Raw genomic sequence first — 19,173 nt, 5'->3', positions numbered from 1 at the left:
CGTTTCAAATCTTGATAATATTCGACGAATTTGTTGGTTACAATATAGGTACCTAACTAGTAGCAATATTAGAAGAGGAAAAGAAGTTGGTCATGCACAGTTTATTGAAAAAAAAAAGTTATTATAATTAATATGATTCAATCAATTTTAAATAAAAAAAGAACAACAAATACTTTGAAACTGGCCAGTATGTAGTGTTTGTTATACTAAAGTAAACAAATGAATACATTAATGCATTCACACTATTTAGAAACCATTGTTTTTATAATAATGCACCACTCAAAATGCTTTTGACCGCAATATTTAACAGGAATTGTTTTGCTACTAACAATGCAAATTATAATGCTCATCAGTAAGGCAATTAAATTCAATGCGGTCACATGGTAGTATTACCATTAACCTATATGATCAAGAGGTATTCTCATTTCATGCTTATGTAGGTGTAGCTACTATTTCTCTTCTAATATTATAGAGCTGAAGATTTTGTGTGTTTGTGTCAAAGTCAAATCATTTATTTCATTTAGGCCTTTACAAGCACTTATGAAAGTCAAAAACATAACTAAGTTTGATTCTAGTTGCTCATTCCAAAGTAGCTTCCTTTGGAGAAGAACGGGCAAGAAACTCAATGGTTACTCTTTTTAAAAATAATATGGTATTACAGTTTGTATGTATTGATACATACAGTAACAGTATGCGAAGATCGTATGTAGAATCGCAAAGACAAAATGAGTATAAAATGACAATTAAAATGCTACATGGTGTTCACATTTGTCCATCTGTCGCCACCAAAACTGCTCTAGCAAGAAGAAGCTACCCATATCTTAGCAGCCACCTTTATAATGCAATTAACGATATCTGCAATGTATATGCCCTAACTAAATCTAAGTGTAAAACTGTAGTAAGTAGCTTTCTCAAAAAGTTGACGTACGATGTGACTGAACAATTCATTGCAAATAAAATCACGAACGCATTTAAAAACAGACTTAAAGCCCTTTAACATCTAGTGATACTGTGCTGTTACATACTATTTGCGAAACGTACAACTATAAAACTCCAATACCCGCTCATCCGATCACACACACATACACACACACAGACACCCTCACACACTCACACACACTCACACTCTCACACACACACACACACATTCCTTGCTAATACTAATATTATGGTAAAATGTTTTATTTTGTAATTTTATTTTTTATACTTCCCAATACTTGAAATATATTATTTTGTAAGAGGAAGGCGCCTGTGTCTGTAACACAGTTTATACTAGCACAGACACAGTCGTTCACTCTGTCTCAAAAAAAATGCTTTGTACCTACTTAATAATATACAACAGTGTACTTTTATATTAGTTTGAGACGGACAAATTGTAGTTGGCTTTCTGAAATAAAGATTATTTATTATTATTTATTATTTATTACATTTAGTCATTTAGTTTCAACGCTTTAGTCTTGGAAACTACTCCAGTTTAAGAATTTTACGAATCTGTCCAGCGACTTAATAAGTTTTTCTGTGTTCGATAGCCTCGTCTTGATCTGTGTACAGGCAATAGGTTTTTATCCAGGTATATGGAATAGTTCTCATGGGAAGTAGGTGAAACAACCGGCAAAAGCTAGTCAATATCTGCCATAGTCGCAGCCGATTCGTAGTTTTTGGTTCATCCTGATGAAAATTTGGTCTCCAGATTTTGCCTAATCTCCCTATTGAATTTATTCTCAAACAGCTCAGCTGTTCAAACATTCACATTTCTTAGAATTAGGCCAAGACTAGGCCTAGATTTAAGAATTTCACCTTCGTTGCCTTCAGAATCTATTTATCTCAGTTCATGTCTGAACCATTACTTGGACATTGGAAACCAGCAATTAATAGTATTTCTAGAAAGCTCTAAGACGTTCCATAGTACATTTGATACTTCATAGAACCGATCCCCTGTATGTCTGAATTTCCACATAACAGCTGGCAAATAGCTTGAGGTCAGTTTTCACAGAATGACCCTTGTGGAGACCAATAGTATGTAGACCCTTGCAGAGGATATTGAATATTTCCTCGAATAAGGTTGACGTGAAGGAAACTGTTGGTCCCTGAGTTAAAAGTACAAATTCTGAAGATGGAAATATTTTTTTTTTCCCAAACTTATTATTTATTATAATGTTCTTATATTTTATACCAGTAAATATAATAGTAGACGTAAATAAAAAAGAGATGTCTTTCACCATGACTAAGATTATTCCTTTAAGTTTTTGATATTCTCTATTCTATTTCTCAAAGAGTATAGATTTGCTCCAATAAACTACAAACTGACACTTTTAGTTCTTAGAATTTGAATCTTAGGATAGTAAGGTTATTAGTAAAGATTTTCATGAATCGCTCAATAGAGCTTTGAAAAGCCTACAGCACAGTTAGTAATCAAAATCTTTCAGAGTTACCTACATTGTGGCTACTACTTTTCATGAATATATAGAGGTAGTGTACATGATATAATTATGTCACACGAAATAATCATGTCATTTATTCTTGTATATGTCAAGGTCTCGTACTACATAAGTTATGTATCATGCAATGTCGAGTATAGTGTTAACCTTTCTTCATAAACAAAAGTAATTTTTTTTGTTGAATCTAAAACAGACATAATTTTTAAACAGGTTCATACACAGGATTAAATAAAATCCTAATATTTACCACCAAAAAAAAATTGCCATTACTGAACTATACGCTTTAAATATATGATTCAATCAGTTTTTTCATAACCCAACCTAACATAGTTCTTCTAAACATAAACGTGCCTTCATAGTACAATTTTCTTTGTATATTAGGAACGAAATTTGCTTTAGCCCCGCCTAATATCATCAATAATACTTGTAAATGGACTATGGGGTGTGTTTTGACTACGTATAAAGTAATACTCATTAATTTCTATGTAGCATGCGATATAAGATTCTGGTGGGAAATATTGAAATGTTGGAATATTCCCTTAGTGGTATATTTGTTAGGATTTGTATGAGAAGTTATGGTTTCGGTTTTTTTTTGTTTAGGATTCTAGCCTCCAAAATTTTCTCAAAATGTTATAATTATCACATACCTACTTGTACATAAGTGGGTTGCATATGGAGTTTAATATAATTTTGGTATACCTATATACTTCTATACTAATATTATAAAGAGGAAAACTTTGTTTGGTTGTAATGAATAGGCTCAAAAACTACTGGACCGTTTTTAAAAATTCTTTCACCATTCGAAAGCTACATTATCCACGAGTAACATAGGCTATGTTTTATCCCGGTACGGGCAGTAGTTACCACGGGACGCGGGTAATACCGCGGGAAAACGGCTAGTCATCAAATAATTATTATTTGTCTGTAATTAACATGGCTATATAATTACAGACTTAACTATTAACCTACAGACTTATAATTTAAAAACTATTAAAATATAATAAAATTGCTGTTACTTATTTTTATACGTAATACCCGGTTCTGAAAATGGGCAATTCATTTTTATGAAATAAATAGTCTAAGCGTTGAATATAAATTTTAATAGGTACTTACTGTACTTACCTATAGATTTTCATAACAATTTAAATTCAGTGAGTACTTATTTTAAAACTATTACACAATATTTTATCACCCATTAAAGTCTTAGCACAATATTTTTCATACATAGTTAAACCTTCAAGGATGAACTGAAAACTGAAGTCTAGGTACCTATCTAGGTAGTGATCATATTTCCTGACACAGTTTTCATACAAAAAATGGCTACTAATACCAGAACATCCTGGTGTTATCTTAGGCATATAATACGATTATACCTTATTAAGGCTCCTCATGTATTTCTAACGAGACAGCAATGATATATTGCTGACAAGCGTGTGTTTACTGAATCCGACATGAGTTCATGTCGGATTCAGTAAACACACGCTTGTCACTGCTGGCTAAACTAACTGGTACTGGCTAATCTTCACCACGAATGTGCTAATGTAGTGTTCATGTAATCTGTGCTACAAGCAAGACTAAACGCTTGGTTAAGAACTGCTTATAATAATTATAATTATTATAAGCAGTTGCGTGCTGTGCTGCTGCTGCCGCTGCGGCTGCGGAGAACCTCAAGCGGCGGAAATATAGTGGCCTTGTCGGAAACTATATTTTCGAACCGTTTGGGGTTGAAACCCTCGGGTCGTGGGGTCCGAATGCCCACATTCTATTTAAAGATCTTTCTAGGCGACTGGTTGACGCTTCTCGTGACCAGAAGGCTGGCTATTACCTCGGACAAAGAATCAGCATGGCGATCCAACGAGGTAATGCTGCCAGCCTCTTGGGCACGCTCCCAGTTGACAGCGATGGGGACGAATTTTTTGACGCTTTTTAGTTGTTTGTTTTACTAGGATAGTTTTTGATTTTTATTGTAAATATGTATTGTAAATATTAGTATTGTAATTAATAAATAAACATCCACATTAAAAAAAAAAATAAAAAAAAAAAAATATAATTCATTTATAGAACAAATATTAATCTAGACGGTTAAGATCGGGTTCCAGGCCAACCAAATGTAGCTGAGAGCTAGTGATTTACAAAGAGTATGTCTATATGGTCGCCTAAACCAATAGGTACTTACATAGGTAAATATAAATATAGGGTATTTTACTTGTATTAAATTAACATACTCGGTGATAGATTGAGTTGTGTCAAAGTGGCAATGTATTTGAGTACACTTTCAGTCGCCCGTGAAAAGAAAACAGGAAATCAATAGCATATTTAAACCATCGATTTTACAAAAAATACAAACAAAACTTCTTTAATTTATTATTAATCTAAAAACCATCAACAAAAAAAAAAAGATAGATACAAACCGAACTTCTACTTAAGTTTCAAAAATAGCTGCGGATCGATTAATCCTTGAGCCATTATGAAAACTGTTCTAATTAATTACTTAACCCATAACATTAGGGTCCCATCAATTATTACAATATTACGTACAAAGTTTATTGTGTTCCCCCATTGTGTAATATTGCGAGAACGGAATGCGTGGGTGACGCTCAAATTACCGCAGTTGATATTGTGTTTTGGCGGCAAATTTGCATAGGTAGGTATGATAATATGAGCTGACATTGAAAGTTTTCCTTTGAAGATAGATTGTAAATATATGGATGCTGCTGTTTGTGTAAAAAGTTAACTTTTTGCAGTCGCTTGAAATAAGAAGTCTTTTTTTTTCAATATTTCATGGTATTTTCCGATCCTAACGGCCAATGGGATTTTTGTATGACAATTGCTTTAGCATTAATTGTCATGGCCTCATTATGATTTAATAGGAGAACTAACTGCTCTAGGTCTTGTTAGTTACCAACCAAACCGCTTGAAAGGAGATTGCCCAAAAATGGAATACCTATTACAAGTAACCAACCTCATATTTCATAGCTAATGATTGACATACACACTCATGTCAATATTAGTATCCTTCGCATACGTAATTACTAACCTCGCATGTTTCTATAATCACAAGTACGTACATCTTATACAGACAGTTGTTATTTGAATTACAAACATAGGCGGCATCGCTTAATTCAGAGATACGTTTTCCACATGGAGAACAAAATAGCTAGCAGAGGTGACGTAATTTAAAATCTCCTAAGAAAGTAGAAGGCCAAAATAAGAGTGTTCGGGGGACAAAGAAATCAATCAAAATCAAAATTTGTTAACTTGGCTGCAAAACTGCACTTTTCGAACGTCAGAAATTTACAAAAGACAGCCCCCAAAACACCCACCCTTCACCACTTCCTATGTGTTTTTGCTGGGAAGAAGAAGTGGCGCAACAAACTCCCCAGCAACACATGAAGAACGCTAGTCTAACCCTTATACGCCTTCTTTCGTCAGATCAAAAATCGTTGTCAGATGTCTCAAGGAACCCAAACGCCTCGTTAATTCACTCGTAATGGATCGTTTTGGTCATGCCTGGTATTTGGGACGTAGAAGAAGGTGCCTGACCTAACTGCATTATGGCATCTCCACTAATCTTTCCATACTCCGTGTTTAATTTAGAGATACGTTTTCCATTTCTCCGTACGTAAACGCCTGAAGCTTTCAAAGATAAATGTAAGCCTTAATATAGAGACTTCAAAGAATTTTCAATGAGATTTTGGTATAATCATCAGTTTTAGGTAAAATGTGGACGGTTTTAATTTGTTGATTATAGAGCTACGTGTTCCCTTTATACAATTAATGATTGTATACTCAATGTTTGTAAAATAATTATATCGTGGTCTACTCCAAAAACAGGCAAAAGTGAGGTGCTAATATCATTGTTAAAGTTTTAATTACAAAATAGCTAGGCCAGTGCTCCACAGAGCGACATTATCTTTTTCTATGTGCGTGTCTCTTACTCATACATACTTATCCATGTGTGTGAATAAGAAACTGAGTTCCTACCGAATCGCGTTTTTTTCACGCCTTATTTGACGCGTTTTCTATACAAGAAGGTTGAGTAATATGTCACGATGGGTCATTTGAAACCTGTCCTGGCATTTTATCGAAAGGCCAGTTTAGATTTGGTCCCATATTGTCTTAACATTATTTTACCCATGGGTGTAATGTAAGCATTTCATCCAATAAAGCTGCGTTTAGATAAACAACGAATAAATGTATACTTTGACTATTAAACTGTGGGAAACTGCGACAAATTATTTAAATCCTAAAACAGTGAAACCTAAATGGGCACTTTACTTCAAAAAACTTTTAACTCCATATACCTTCATATAATAATCAAAAGCTCTTGGGAACTCATAAATATTATCTGGATTAATCCAGAACAGTCTGGTTTGCCTAAGTAGGTCCCTACTTACGTACTTTGGGGTTTTGTGCGAGAAAATCGCGGAATATCACCAAAATTATAATAATTATAAGGGAATGATATTATAATTTTGTAATTGTGGTATGTTAACAATGGCATTAACTTCGTTTATGTTCAGATTTTGCTTTAATTGTCTCTTTGAGTCTTGTGTAGGAGAGAATGGTATATTCCATTGTTTTGTATCAAGAAATGAGGTTTTTAATAAAATATGAGAGCATTCAACCTATTTTTGAAATAGCTGAATATGAATTTCTGTTGACCTAGATTAAGTCCTTATAATTAACGATACATCTTATTTTTTCCCATGATTCCAGGCCAAACAAATAACTACCAAAATTTTGACAAAACCAATTTCATTTCTTCTTTTAAAACACGCAATTTTTATTCTATGTTTTATCTTATTTTCGTTCACATAACGAGATTGCTCCACCCATAGACATAATATTAGTAAACAGGACTGCGCACCTTTACCCAAAAAACGAGCCGAGTGAAACAGTTAGTACCGAGGCCGTCTGTCCCTTTCTAATAGGGTGACTATGAGATTAAACTATGTGAGACAAATCCGAATTTGCTAAGATTATTAAACACAGATTGGTATTGAAATATTAACTTACGCAGTTTGTGACCTTAAAATACTAATATAGGCTTTTAATAATTAGCGGGATACAGCAGTATAAAAGCAGGGAGATTCGAAGTGAAGACTGTTTTTTTTTTATTTTTGCTTCACATATAGACTGCCTGACTGATGAGCCGTTTATGTCGCCTTTCTTCATTTTTTGGGAAGCTATAACAATGGTACAACAGTTTTAAAATCCATCACCCATATTTTGACTCGTTACAAAAATTCATGGGCACCCTAGTTGTTTGATTTACGAAAATGTTATTATTAGCTAACCTGTGGAACGATATATTGCAACCACCATAGGATTCACTTTCACAAGTGTAAAAGCAACACTTTTTCACCATTTCAATAGTTTAAATTGATTTAATACAAAAAAATATAAACAAAATTTTAAACGCTGATTACGCGCCAAGAATGTTCAGGGTTACCGCTAGAAAATAAAAAAAAGCAAAATAAAAATTTATGTTGTTTATGTTTTAATAATAAATACGAATAAATTAATGCGATTGTTATTAATTTGTTGACTTACAATTGTTAAAATAAGATAAAAATATAAGTGATTCAATTGTTTTTTGGGAAGACAAAACTTTTGATCACAACATTTTTTTATGCTGGCAAGGTGTTAGAAAGAGACAAACAGCCTCCGTTCGAACTATCCCTCTCGGCTCGGATTTGCCTCTGTGTATTATGCAACCAATTTAGTACCTTATTGCGTTAGAATAGAGTTCATTTTCGTAAATATATATTTTGAGCGTGCGCAATCTTGTTTAGTAATATTATATCTATGGCTCCACCAAAGACTATCCAGCCAGTCACGTACATACACTTTATGAAACTCACTAAACTACCACAAAGGTTATGACAATGCAGATTTAAAACCTCTTTTGGCAAACAAATATTCAGAAAAATAGGACGCTTGACTGTTATTTTCCAAACTGATGAGGTTTCGTGCAGTAAAACTGTCGGATCTGTTGTTTCTCAACTCTTTGGAAGTGAATTGGAACTTGGTATTGTTCTTTGAGGATTGAATGATGAAATGCAGTGGAAGGTAGTTGAACCGTGTAGTCTTGAAAACATTAAAAATTAAATTCCAATTAAATTATGTCAGTTTTATTCAGTGTCGCATTGAGCAAGCGTGGTGATTAAAGCTCAATCTTTCTCCGTGTGATAGGAGTCCTGTGCCCAGCAGTGGGACGATAAAAGGCAGTAGCTGTAATTGTTAGAAAAACACAGTATAGAAATCATCTTTCTTTTGTTAAAAAACACTTCTTTGCTTCAATTTAATTTGTTACTTAAGGAAGAAGTAGATGGGTACATTGACTTTCACAGCTATTTAGGGAATTCAAAACGTCATATAAAACAAAAAAGTAAGTCTAATTGACTTAATGTTTTACGTATACAAACTTGAGTACACAATATTGGAGTAGGTGCTGATAAACAATAATTAATTTGTTGATTAATTAGCATTGTTTAAACAGTGAAATTTACGATGTAAATACTGACCTATTTGAATTAATTGATATCAAAACAATCTTTAGCTTATTTGGTAGCCGCTTCTTAAAACGACGTTACTAGAAAACCATATAAGATTGTCCGACGTACAATTTATAACTTCTTCCTCAAGACCACACCCGCTCTTCACAAAAAAATCTCTTTACAAAAAAGCGCTTGAAGAAGCAAGAAAAAGCGCTTTAACCCCACTTAAACTAGCCACAAGAAGTAGCAACTAAATCTATTAGCTGCGTCAAGGAAAGCAAAGCATACAAAGCAGTAATAGTTTCTGGGTGTAGGTCGAAGGCATAAATTCTAACCCACCCTGTATTGACTTGAACCGGCAAATACAAGCGTAACTCGATTGGTTTATCCGGAATATTCCTTGTATATAGTGTTGAACAAATTGTACAAACTGTTAAGAAATTCCTGGTACGGATATTAATTATACTACGTCTAGATGTGACTATTTTCCAGCCAATTTGAAACTGTCTGTTGTTTTTGAAAACCTTTTGCAAGTTTTATAATATCCGGACACAATGTAGAGTCAAGCGCATAAATGCATATCGTATTAGGGAATAAGCATAAGGTACTTCTAAAAAACCTCATACCTCACACTTCTGACCTAAAATATATTGCTTCAGAGATAAAGAAATATTCTCCGTAACACCTGATATTACAGCGCTCCATTACAATCTTATTACATAATATGAAAACGTGTGGGCAGTATCCAGTTTTTTGTTAGGCTATAAGCCACCCTCGTCTTTACGCCGTGCCGAATACCAAAAAGGTTTTTAGTTGGCAGGTGTGCGTGTGTCCGTATTGTCCGGTTGAGCTCGGCTACCCGACGTTGAATGTCATTTTCTTGTTTTTCAACCTTGTGTAGAATGGCCCAAGTTGTGGGAGGTACAGCTATGCGTTAAGGGACATCTTGTTAATTGTTGTGAGAGTTTCAATGATGATGATCTTAATCACAATGGTTAGGATTTGAATTATATATGGAAGTAGATGCCTAAAAATAATAATGTGTAAATATAACTTATTTACTGGTACTTTAAAAAAATAACAGTTTTCGTTGATATTTCCCTAAAAAAGTTTAAATGGAAATCTAGGTAAATGTAACGCATGGTTATTTATTCAGGCTTACACCCGCTTGAAGCTTGTACTATAGGCCTCATATCCTGGTTCTCATGTTAAGGGATTTTGCGCGCTTACAACGTAACACTGTTTCATACATGGCTTTAAGCTGATAAACACAGGGATTCGCAGGGGTTCCGCCGAAAATGATATTTTTTTTGACTAAAACGTTTTTTACGGTACCCTCCGACTAGTGATAATACTCTCATCAACCGCAAATCTCGGTACAACAGGTTTATAAAACCATTTTTTATTTTGAATTTTTTGAAGCTTTGTTTCGGTGTTTTCCTATTAGGAAATTAGGGAGAGGGTTAACTGAAAAAAATATTTTTTACCATGAATAGAAAAGGAGGACAGCTCCTGTGGATATTTAAGCAAATATTTTATTAGTTTACACAGTCTACGGGCCACACATTCACATTATGACATAATGTAATTACACTTTTGATAAAAAAGATTGCTAATAAAATTGAATTTAATTTGAAACACTGTCGGTTTGTGCTTTTAATTATTTTGTTCATTCATTAGATACTCTTCTATAACTTCGCAGATTAACACCATAAGGTGCACGCAGTAATCATGCTCTTCCACTAAGCATAGCATCTAGAGCCTCATCAATCAATAGGGTTTTTACCTGACTTTGGTGAATAGAATAGAATAGGTCTTTATTTGCTTAGAATGTAGGTACATACAAATAAGATGGTAAATAACATAATGGGATCCGTGTACATTCTGTCTTGTTGGCATGCAAATGCAATAATTATTGTACAAAATTGTTTAAGGCAAATAGGTTATTGAATTGTATCATCTAGGAAATTTTGAACAGAATAATAACATTTACCTACAAGAAACTTTGTGAAACATTTTTAAATTTCATCAATGGCAGGTTTTTCATTTGGTGAGGAATTTTATTAAAGATAACAGGAGCCATACAGATAACACTTTTTTTTAATAAGCTAGTGTTAAAGGTGCAAAGCCAATACTTTTTACACCTACTTAATTAATTCTAATGTTCGTCTCCTTGTTCCAGGAGTAGTAACATCGCCAGTAGCAGCCACAGTGACTCGCGTGCCGGCCATCGTCGGAGGTGAAGCAGACATGCCTTGCGATATCAGGCCGCCGATACACAACGACAGTTTACTGCTCGTCGTGTGGTATCGCGATGATAATCCTGTGTACAGGTTAGTTTTGGAATTATTTAGCTGGTTTCTATAGTCATGTATACTTACAGTCCACCCAAAATAATTATGTTTCTGAAGTTGGCCATTTACTTTGGCATCTCATGCGTACTTAAGAGTTGGTCAATATGGACCTCACAATGATGATCAAACATGTGTATGATTTTGCAAGGCGCAAAAACTCATTTTTTTATATCTTTCTATCCAGAGAATCGTTGTGGCCCACAATTTAATTCTGGAGGGTAGCATTTAGGTAGCAACTCTGGGTGAAGAAAAAACTCAATACTTTTGCGCCGTTTCTTCACACTGGGAAAAGTGACAGCCATCCTGATATCAGAATGGCTGTCACCTTTGGATGCTGAATATCTTCAAAACCACGAGGATAGCAATTGGTAGCAACTAATGGTAGCTGGTAGCAATTAGGTAGCAACTCTCTATATGTATTTCGAGAGGATCAGAGAGTTGTGACGGCGGTCGTGACACTAACAAATAGCTTACTTCACAAATACGACTTATTTGGCCACTAACTGTAAGTAGAGGTAGATACTACTGAATCATTCGAAGAGTAAATTTGCAAAACCAATGCTTTTAGATGCAATATTTTTGAATCAAGGCCAAACAAAAGTTCAATTCCCATTTTGATTCCTTCCTACAGACTTCTGACTTTAATTCAAAGTTATTAGAAACTACTTCAAGTATTAGAAAACACGTAGGTATGTGTAGCTTCACAAGGAAGTAAATAGGTATACTGTTCCATCTACGTTTGTATTGACTATGCATATAACCACATCAAATACACTATTATACGTTCACCGCAATAGAACCGGCCTCACTCTAATACGTATCAATTACATGCTAAATCGCTTGAAATTCTTCGAAGAAAGCTCGTAGCTAATAAATTGACTCTTTAAGAAATGTCTGTAAGCACCAATAATGTGTTGAACGATACAGTAACTGTCTTTGTTAATACCGTGATTGAGTTATTAGGATGTATAAGTGCTTCTATGTCTGTATTCTTACAAATAGATTCATAAATGGAATGTATGGGTTTAGGCAAATTGTGTTATCCTTCTCGATGTGAGAACACAGGAGTCCTCCTGTGCCCAGTAGTGGAACAATAAAAAGGCTGCAACGAGTGTTTAGGCAAATTTTGTTGCATACCAACATTTTAGTACAACTTACAGCCTTCTTCTTATCTATTATTCTTATCAAGTCAGCTACACGTTTGATTACTTAGCAAGCCCTAGTGTCAGAGTTTACTTAAATCCGACTGACGGCCTCTGACGTAGAATGATAATAACGACCCAACTTACTGTCGAAAGCATGACACACTGAACCGATTCTTAACTTCGAACTTCTTATAAGGGTTGATGGCATTGCTGTAGTACATAAATACAACCCAAATACAAGTACATATATCCAAATACAAACATTTTATCACCATAACCCACAACACCTCCTGAGTCGTTTAAGAGACAAATGCTAAAAGTTATTTAAACATTTACACTAAACACATTACAGTGCCATTCCATAGAGGCTAATAATGATATAAGGAAGCTACCGAGGGTGTAATTAAAACATCTATATGTGAACATAAAACGAAGTTTCTCTTCGCAGTGAAGTTTCGGAAGTTTTGGAAAGTGACACTAAGAAGACATGGTTTGTTGCGTCTGGTGAACTTTAATGGTAGTTTTCAATTATTTAGTTTAAGGAAAGACATAGAACCGATGGTCTGTATGGTTGAAAAGATCTCTAGTGTAGATTACAAATTATCAAGCAAGGTGTAGGACAATTGTAGGACACGACTTTGTCTCAGTAGTGATGACGAAACACGTCATCATCTGCATATCCTTTTCCCAACTACGTTGGAGTCAGCTTCCAGTGAAACCGGATACAGCTGAGTACCAGTGTTTGACAGTGAGCGACTGCCTATCTGACCCCCTCAACCCAGTTATCCGGACGACCCGATACACCTTGGCAAGAGTGATTGTCAGACTTACTGGCTTCTGACTACGAAACACATAAAAACAATACTCCTTCTTCTGGCTTCATATCTGCGACATCACCAAATTGAATTCGTCTTGATTAACATCTTTTAATTTTCCATTATCTGTCGGTTTAAGTCCTAACCACTTCAGCACAGTCAAGAGTTAAGCCCTTTTACACGAGAAGCAGTCGTAAAAGCGAACGCACTTAACCAGCATTATGACGTGAAAGGTTTTATGCGTTTACAAAGAAAATGAAGTGCCTACGTGAGCATTATCTTTCATGGCTAACATGCTGTTGAATCTGTTAGGGTTTAATGCAGATGGACGAAGGCTATACAATTTTAAAATCAGAATATATGAGAGCTGAGTCAGTTGACTTTGATTTTGACCTATTCGGCTATGCAAATCTAATACCAAAAAATGGAGGAGAATTTTCAAAGAGGAAGAGGACTACCAAAATACTATAAGACGATATGGCTGAAAATAATGTTTCTTAAGAGATGACGTTTGAGCAAAGATCATGAATATGACGAGAGCCAAATTTAACAAACACTGCCAATAAAAATTTTAGAAGCTCTATTCTGATCTTCTGAATTTTAAACTGGACAAGTAAGTCACCAATAAAATCTTAAATAATCACGATTTTATGACACGACTGGCTCGACTGCAGTGATCATTTTCAGTAATTGTTTAAAACGGTTAATGACCAGGACCTTATCAGAAGAAACACATACATAATTATATCAACAGCTAATAAAAATTCATCTCATCCCATTATCATGTTAAATGCGTGTACATTATGTTTTAACGATCCTGTTTACGCGACCTACATAAAAACGAAACACATTACGATCTCGATAAATCCAGAGCATTTTTCCAAAGCTAAATGACACTGATTTACTGCACCAGTCAACTTTACATGCTGTGAATGCAACAAATCCTCATTTAGTCGAAGATTTATACTGTCAAATACCACAGGAGTTATGTGGTTGGCGTTTTAATAACGTACCATGAATGTAATTATGCGTAAATCATTTATATTGGGCGTAAAACCAGTGTTTATGTACATTGTTTTTTATTGTGCCATTTCTTGGTTTAAAAAAATATGTTTTTTACGTTTGTGTAAATGGTTATTATATTGTGTTCAATCGTGTATTTGTGTGCCACAGTTTGTGGTGAGTATATCGTTACTCTTTTATGGAAAATTGCAGAATGGTTGTGTGCAATAAATATCAACCGTACATATGTATGTAATTACTGTAATTTAACAAACCAGCAAATAGAAATAAGCTTTTAAACTGCTTATAAGCTAAAACATACCTAATAGGTTCTGTCTTTTAATATCTACCTGTAAATTAAATTGAAGGGTGACAATTAATTAATTAGTACACACGCATCATCCAACAATGATAAAATCTTCGCAAATGATGACTCAAATTAATAAAATATTTTGTTATTTATCACATTCGTAATATCTGAAGAAATTAATTAAGTTATTTATTTATCGTTTCTTTTATATCTTTTATGTTAGAAAAAATATAGCCTGGCGTTTCTCGACAATTCGGATATCTAACATTAAAATATATTTTAAAATCGATCCCCAGTCATTAGCGCATTCACACTCCTCAGCTTTATAATATTAGTAAATACAAAGATTGTGTATACTCATAATTTCTCAGTATTCTATCTCTATCGGTCTCCGAAACCGAGTACCAAATCATTGATCCTGATATTTCATCCTAATAGCATTATGAATAAATACTTTATCATCCCACGCAAGTCTTGAATGTCATTAAGGGTTGTTTCATTTAATAATATTCAATTCTATTTCTTCCAACTTCAAAGCAGGAGTGGGTTTTAAATTCTATGATCTTTTTTATTCTTCTTCACTAAAAGTATTAATCTGAGGTACCTCACCTCTTTCAGAGGAATTTGTAAAATCACAATATTGGCATCGTTAGGAAAACATTTGGCTTACCGTAAGAAATGTCTGGAGTAGGTGTGGATGAAAATAATTGGTATTAAAGCCATACGATATATTGCTCTCAACGCCCCACAGTTTCAAAATCAATACCTGCAATAGAACAGAACAGTGGAACAAAAGTGAAGTACAATTAGCCACTGCAGGACGACCGACCAACTTTACAGTTACGGCCAATTTCAGGGAACGAATTCTGTAAGTCACCGACAGTACAAAAGTTCCAACACCGTTCAGAAGCTAGCGATTTCGTAATTAAAAATTCTAATTAATCCAACTCCAAGGTTTTCGGATGAACGATTAAACTGCAGGTGGCGAAGGTATTTCGGTATAATCGTCTAGTACAATTAAATGCAAATACATCTGAGAATGCAGGAAATTTTCAAACTGCTGGAACTAGTTTTAAACTGTAAAGAAACGAAGTTAGTACTCTTCTTAGTTAAAACGTTTCGTGGAAACGTGAATTGAAATATGACCTAATGGCTGTGTCAAACTGTAGTCTGGGAAAATTTTAAATTACACATGAAAGCTTGCTGCCGACTTAAGTGGCCGAGTATTATGTATGCTCATTAAATTACCAAGCTTTCCTGGAGAGCAAAGGCCTTCGTAACAACTTCATGTGATTGGGGCCTGTTCAAACAGGTACTTTTCCAGTAGCTAGGTACATATGTTAAAGAAAACACGTAGGTAATTTGTTTTTGGTGATATTTTAAAAACTTGCTCAAGATGTATATCAATAGTGTTAACAAATGTTTGTACAATATCAAAGCAATATAGTTCCAAATATCAAACATTTGTTAAGCTTCGAGACAAAAAACTATGAATACAAATCAAGCAGACACCGAACAAGAACATTGTACCTCACGTTTGACCTTGAACACTTGGAATCTTCAACTAAAGATTTTTAGGTCTTAAGTGGCGGATAAGTGAGGATTTAGCCAAATTCTAGCGAGACACATAAAAAATACAAAATGACTTTTTAGATACACGCCACTGCGCAGCTACTTTAAACTTGCCCTTGAAGAAAATATGGCTGAGCTCCTTTAATTCTGAAAAAGGAGGCCAAAGGTGCGATGTCATAAATTCGCTGTATTACCACTTTGCACGAAAATAATAATATTTTAACACAAAGAAGTCACTTTAGCCTAAAAGTCGGCGTAAACTTAGTTGTGAGAGAATTTTCTGGAGACTAATTACGTAACACACTCAATGTAACAAACAGTTTCAATTTGGTAAAAGCATTGCTTCATTTGTGTGAGACGGTTGTTGAGACACTTCTCCGTCTTCTTTAGTGGGCTGTATCAAATTGTCGCTTGTGATAAGTAGGCTACATATTTATTTACCTAATCTAATATGATGGTCGGTTATTTTATACGCATTTATGTAAAAATTGGCAATAACCTACCAAAAGCCAAGGCCAAAAGAGTAGGCACCAAAGAGAGTTGAACCAAAAATAGTGAACAAGAATTAACTTTCGCTGAGCGAGTCAATAACCCATGTACATCAACATGCGTAATATCATAATTAATCATTAAATATCTGATTTCATTTAACGATTGCTGATTTCATGTACTGTATGAGTAACGCATCTTATTTCTTTTACCAAAAACATATTATGTATATCAGAGGATCCATAAATCTGAAATTAAATGTCCAATACCCATGATAATTATGTATTATGAATAAATTAACTTCGCTACTAAAATTAAATATTAATTATCTCCCACATAATGTGTTGGCTAACATTTCCTACCCAGTTTACTAGACTTTCAGGCTTTTGACAAGCCACGTTTTCTGTTGATTGACACTTCAACTGTGAAAAAATAATGGATTTTTAAAGTAATTTTTGCCTCAGTTTTATCATAAAATCCTTCATAAACTTTTTGACGTGAGAAGCCATTATTTTGATTGGATTATATGTTACGTTAAAATATTTTTTATCTCGTTTAATACAGGCATTTTGTTTATTTAATAGCATTTACAGTGTAGTTTTCAGAGCCTCAAATTGGTGTGTTAACCACAATTTTCTGTAAAAAGGATAAAATTATGTAAAAACCCTAAAATATTTGTTTTATGGTAAACTTTGCCAGTAGCCTTTTGCTTCCCTCAATGAATGAGCTATCTAACACTGAAATATAATATTAGAACAGTAATTCCTGAGATAAGCACATTCCAGCCAACAAACATACAAACTATTTAACTCTTTACCTTGTAAAGATTGTGATATCAGATAATCAACGTACCTATAACATGTAACTTCACACCTCATATCACGATTCAATAAAAACCATCACAGTTCACACGCTTCCTCTGAACGTCAATAAAACTGCGTGTCAATGTGCGCCGTTGTTTTCTATTTACACGAGGTTTACACACAAACAAACACGCAGAAAAACGCGATCGTAAAGCTTGTTCAGTTACCGATACGATCAAATGGAAAGTCTTGTATTTGGGTTTTAATAGTTGAGGCTTAGCCGTCCGTAACATAGTTTGGGAAAAGGCTTAAATGGCGTTTACGGCCGATTTCAACGGAGTCTGTTCTTTTAGAAGGAGATCAGCCAGCTCCGCATAGGGCACAAGCATTTGCGCAGACACAGGTGCACTCCCTATTCCTTCACTGAGAGTGATGCCGATGAGCCCGATGGGACGGAATATCCGACACGACTGCAGATAGATCAGGCACAGGACCGACATTAACGTGCTCTCCGAAGCACAGTTAAGGATTGTGTTCCCCACTATCGGGCCAAGGTCGGGAAGCAGTGGATGTGGATTCCTAAAGATTGAGCAAAGTGGCGAACCTTAGGGGAGGCCTTTTGCAGTGGTCTCATAGCATTCATTATAAAGCGATCGTCAACGTTTCAATTCAAGCCGTTTTATATACTTGTCTTTAGTATACAAGCTGTTGATTTGCATCCGTGCCATATTCAAGGAGGTTATTATGCTAATGATTCTCGACCCAAATCAACAAAAAAATTGGTACGTAATTTTTTTTCGGAATTCTGTAAATGTCATCTAGCCTTATTAAAACTTGGCGCGTGTGTTACTGGCCTTAAAACCGTGTTGCGCCCTTACAGAAACGCAAACACAAAGCATACGCTACGATCACTCATAAATTTCATTCATAAAATTGGAATACTTCTGAAATACTACGACATTACAATGACAAAAAAAGCTGTGCATATTAGTTATTTCCCATCTACTGTAATTCCAATCGATTATTTACGTATTGTATGTCCTCCTCCTGAACTATGGCACAAATGCAAATCAACACCTTGTATAAAACTTGCTACTGCAAATGCAAAGCTTACTAATACCGGAATCGTAACGTAATCGCCTCGCCTTGAGACGATATACCTATGGCCGATATGTGTGCGATCTGTTTCTAAGATGTCAAGTGAGCTACAACCCTAACTCGTGGAAAGTATTAATAGTGCTTACTTTTTAGATCTAATAACTTCATGTGGGTTTAATAATGTTTGTCACGTTTAGCGTGTGGACGGTTTAGATTTTAAATTAAACCCCACATTGTGAACATAAAAATTTATTTCCAAGGTCGCGATTCGAATGCCCGTCAGCAAAATTAATTTTGTTATATGGAGGTAAAGCGCGCTAGCACTGTCCTGGCTTCACGTGGAGAGATGTCCGGTGATGACGCTCAGCCGAGGAGGCGCTTCAGGGTGGACGACCCGCAGATGGTGATGCAGTATGGTAGAGGGTAATCGGTGCACGGTGCCTCTCGGTGCCTGTCGACGTTCGGCCAACGGATCAGCCGTGGCCCGGAGTTTAAGCCGAACTTTGAACCCGAACTTTGGACCCTGGAATTTACATCCATTCAAATAAATGTCCATTTCTGATTGTCCTCCTCTGACCGTGTTTGCCGCGGAAGCAGGAAGCAGAAGCTCAGTGCGCTTAAGGCGAATGTGTGCAAATTCACAG

The 19,173-nt window shown here is 35.1% G+C and overlaps 1 protein-coding gene across 4 annotated transcripts in view; it reads left to right on the top strand.

Moving 5' to 3' along the window:
* The window catches only part of LOC124632450 (nephrin-like), a 271,203-nt gene that overhangs the window by 163,079 nt on the left and 88,951 nt on the right, over positions 1 to 19,173 (top strand). For all 4 annotated transcript variants that reach the window (XM_047167300.1, XM_047167301.1, XM_047167302.1 and 1 more), the window contains exon 3: positions 11,124 to 11,274. In XM_047167300.1, the coding sequence (XP_047023256.1) occupies positions 11,124 to 11,274 (151 nt within the window). The remainder of the gene's footprint in view (positions 1 to 11,123; positions 11,275 to 19,173) is intronic.

Source organism: Helicoverpa zea, chromosome 8 (assembly GCF_022581195.2).
Source record: "Helicoverpa zea isolate HzStark_Cry1AcR chromosome 8, ilHelZeax1.1, whole genome shotgun sequence".
NCBI classification, from domain to species: Eukaryota; Metazoa; Arthropoda; class Insecta; order Lepidoptera; family Noctuidae; genus Helicoverpa; species Helicoverpa zea.
Note: the sequence above shows the minus strand (reverse complement) of the source record. Positions and strands in the feature narration are given on the sequence as shown.